Genomic DNA, 3984 nt, shown 5'->3' with positions numbered 1-3984 from the left:
GTTTCTGTCTGGAGTTGTTTCGTGTAGCATCATTTGCAAACAGTATATTAGATTTTAACAAAAACAAAACAGCAAAAAAAACCAAAAAACCAAAAAACCCACCACTCTAGCAAAGACTAAAAAGAAGGAGTGAGGCTTGAGAACAAYATACACTTTCAGCATGAAACTGCCATGATATCATTCTCTGCCTTGCCAATATTTATACTTTGAGTACTGGAGTGGGGAGGAGAGAAGGAAACAGAAACAGGGTTCTTTGTAGCCTCAAGAAATGCCAAATTTYCCTTCTCCCTCTTGCCTCCCAGTAAATCACGAGGAAGCTGTGAAGTAAAATGAACCAAGGAATTTGCATGAGCACCAGTGAAATTTCTGAAAACCTGGGGTTTTTTTGCAGCCTAACATTTTAGTTGATTTATGTGAGCTGGAATTCTGAATGCTGCTGTGGTTCTACACCTTTGACACAACAGAAATCCCTTTAAAAGAGAATTTAAAATGAAAAATATTTMAAATATTTAAAATACACACATYTTGACTGGGAAACTTTTTAGGTTAGGAATTTTTAAACCCTATCATACAGTAAAAGGAATTAAATTTATTGTTCAAAACAAYATTTGAGCATTATCTTCAGCTACAACATCTGACATTAACTGGGTTTATCACAGGCCAGCTAATGGGAACATGTTTCTCAGGTCCAACATTGAAAGTGAAACCTGAGCTGTAAAARTAATAACTACTTCTTTTTTTCTTTTAAATGTGTTCCCTTGATGGAAAACCTGGAGGTATTTTGGAGCCAGTTTAGGTAAGCTCAAATATCTTCCAGAAGAAGCAACATGCTAGAGCAAAATGGCATCAAAATGTTAAATATATTATTAAGTTTTAAAGAAAAATGAAACTATTCTACTGGAAAATAATTTTGTGACTTAGCTGGGTCATCTTTAAGTGATCTATTAATATAAATATTAATATAAAACCAGGCTAATAGAATGGGACCTGGATCAGTTGGTTTCCAAGCCAAAATTCCCTGGGTTCTCCTGTTTTTTAATCTCCCTGCCACACCACATATCCACTGTTGCTCTCATGGAGAGATTCAAAATTGTGTCTGGGTTCCAGATCAAAATTCAAATGTGTAGAGATCAAGCATTATACCCCATCTCATTCAAAAGGGAAAATAAAAATTAAAAATTCAGGAAAGGATGGGTTTCAGATCAGGGGTTACTGGGGCAGAGCACAGATGAGGTAGAAACCAGTTCCTATTTACAGTATTATTCACAAAAAGTCATTTCAGTATTACTTACAAAAGCAATCACAACTCAGTAAGCAAAGTTTTGAGCAAACACACCGTAGGTTATTTATTCTCCAGCTGTGTCAYAAAAATGAGTCAGTGCTGATTAACAGGAAAATATTTTCTCCTGTTAATGAGTGACATAATTTTCAAAGTGGAAGGCAGCAGACATTGGCAATTCACTTCAAAGTAAAAAAAAAAAAAAAAATGAAAGAAAAAAAACAAACTTTACCCTGATAAAAAGGATCTTCTCTCCAACTCTGTATCTTCCCTGTGAAAGACGCTCCACACAGAACTTGGTGGGGCATTTACAAGGTGGATCTTCAGAAATGTGTTTAACCTGGAAAACAAGAAGTTATTAATAAAAACTGCTTAAAATAGCATGGATAGCAAAATATTCAATAGCATTTTTGCTATAATAAATACATCACTTAATGGMTGTATTAATAAGACTTAATTGATGTGTATTTTTCTCACGTTTTCTTACTGTTTCTATAATCTCAGAAAGCACCATAAGGTGCTATCATTCTAACAGCAATGATTTAGCAGCTGAGTTAAAAACAGAAACAAATGTCACACAGTTCAACACCAAATTCATAGTGTTTAAATGAAGACAAACATTTTGTTATGTGGAGCTCAGCAYCAAACTTTTGTAGGTGTGTTCTCAGTATTTGATGGTGAATCAGCTCAAAGTGCTAACACAGCCAACAGGCAAAATGAAGATGTCACCTTTTTTAGAAGGTGCATTCTACCTTCTAAATAGATATAAATATAGAGGCATCTCCCAGAGTTCATCTAAGGAACCAAAATCCCAGAGTAGCTGGGCCTAAACAAGTTCAAGATTGTTTAGAAGTGAGTAAGGGAAATAGAGCCATCTTCAGCCAACAGATTTATTCTGGTGTAAAACAGAGGATAATAAGACCTTCAGTGCTGATCCTGCTCTTGAGGCTTCCACTGCCTAACTCTCCCAAAGGACACAGAAGCATTGAGTGGAATTTGGAAATCAAATAAGGAAGCAGAGGGAGGAATTATGTTCTATTTTATTTTGTGTCTGGAGTACATGAGCACTGCTGCTGTTTTATGGAGTGAGTGTCTGGGGCAGTGCAGGTCAGGAATCTGGYTGGGTAAATTCCATTCTGCTTCTATCCCTACTGCTTTCTAAATTAAAGGAGGTGGGAAGAGACAACCTGCACACACACTGTTTAATTTCTGCAAGATACACCATCACCATCCTCCTTCCACACGCAACTGTTCCTTCTCAATTCTGCCAAAACGTGAATGCTTTTGTAAAGTTAAGGAAAAAAACACAAACCAGAAAATTTTCAATTTCATTATATGCATCAAATAAAAAAAAAATAAAAAAAAAAGCTTTTCAATAAAAGGAACGAGCATTATATTCCATCTGCTCTTTGTAACAGCAAAGTGGCACATGGATTTTTCAAGAAGTGCTTTGTAACTCCCAGGTGGCACATCTACCTTGCAATGTAGTRGTTGCTATGGCAACTCCTTCTTTTTACAGGCCAGATTTGTACTTTTCAAATTTAACCTCTTCATGGTCTCAAAATGTGTATTTTCATCCCATTCCTGYGGGTTTGCACCAGAAACTCCAACACTCAGAATGCTGCAACAAGTTTAATGAAATTCAAAGCAAGATACTTTTGTTCTAACAAAAAAAGGAAAACAATGCTTGGGATTTTTTTTTATCATGTGAGAATCATCCAGAACAGCATAAAAATTAGGCTGAAATATCTCAGAAATGTTTTTTAGCTTTCAGTACATATCAGTATGAGCCAGATCTTGTCCTGACTCAGTCCTTGCTCAGACAAAGCACCAAGTGGGAGTTGGTAAATAAGGAGTAAAAGAGGAGTAAGAAGGGAATGTGGCCCTAAGCACAAAGCTGCTGAGCTCCTACACAATGCAAATATTTCTTTTCCTAAGCTTCCAACCTAAATAAGTCAAAAATGAATTTACTCTGTAAGTCTTCGAATGTTTAGAACAGTTGAGATGTTATCAAAACTTRTGTTTTGCAAGTAAATGCATATCAGAATGAACAAGAGAGGAAGAAGCTTCATCCCACAACTTACAGCATCATCCAACAGTTTCCCTGTGCTCTTTTTTCCAGGAGATTTTGTGGGTGATGGCGAAGGAGATGGAAGGGGAGCTGAAAGTGTTTCCTCTTGTTCAATCTCTTTTTCCAATTTGATTAATCCAGGAGGCTCCACCCCAAACCTTTGGGAAACATGTGAATAATAAATCATCATCTACATAAAGATTGTAAAACAAAWGGGTGGGAAGAATTTCTACTTTCTGTGCAATAATGGTACAGGCATTAATAAACATGTATAAAATATACCAAGCATTACTGCCATCATTTCAAATTAATAGAAAAAMTTAATGTAGATGGAGTCTCTCAGTTAATCAACCTTATAGGAAATACAGGTGTTTTTTCAGCTTCTCTGACTGATATCATATATTTTGGAGAACKAGACCTCAAAAATTGCTATACCATGCAGGACAGAGTCACGTTCAGTACATTTGCTTTATTTTTATTTTATTTTTTCTTTCCCAACAGCATCTTTCCGAACTACCTGACAACTTATATTTTGGGCTGATGTTTTTCAAAGAAATCCATATGAAAAGGGATTAAGGCTTTTCCTGATCTCAGCCATTGTACTGAATTTAYAGATAAATAAACTGAGACACTG

General features: G+C 35.9%; 1 protein-coding gene across 1 annotated transcript in view; it reads right to left on the bottom strand.

The window, feature by feature from the left end:
• Positions 1-3984, bottom strand: part of GAS2 (growth arrest specific 2) — a 41285-nt gene that overhangs the window by 11407 nt on the left and 25894 nt on the right. Inside the window, exons 7-8 of the mRNA XM_057382710.1 lie at positions 3364-3508; positions 1512-1619 (exon numbers count right to left, since the gene is read on the bottom strand). Coding sequence (XP_057238693.1) covers positions 1512-1619; positions 3364-3508 — 253 coding nt within the window. The remainder of the gene's footprint in view (positions 1-1511; positions 1620-3363; positions 3509-3984) is intronic.

Source organism: Malurus melanocephalus, unplaced genomic scaffold (genome assembly GCF_030028575.1).
Source record: "Malurus melanocephalus ecotype Western Australia unplaced genomic scaffold, MMel_1.1 scaffold_580, whole genome shotgun sequence".
In the NCBI taxonomy this organism is placed as follows: domain Eukaryota; kingdom Metazoa; phylum Chordata; class Aves; order Passeriformes; family Maluridae; genus Malurus; species Malurus melanocephalus.
The sequence above is the reverse complement of the archived record's forward strand: the minus strand, read 5'-3'. Positions and strand labels throughout refer to the sequence as shown.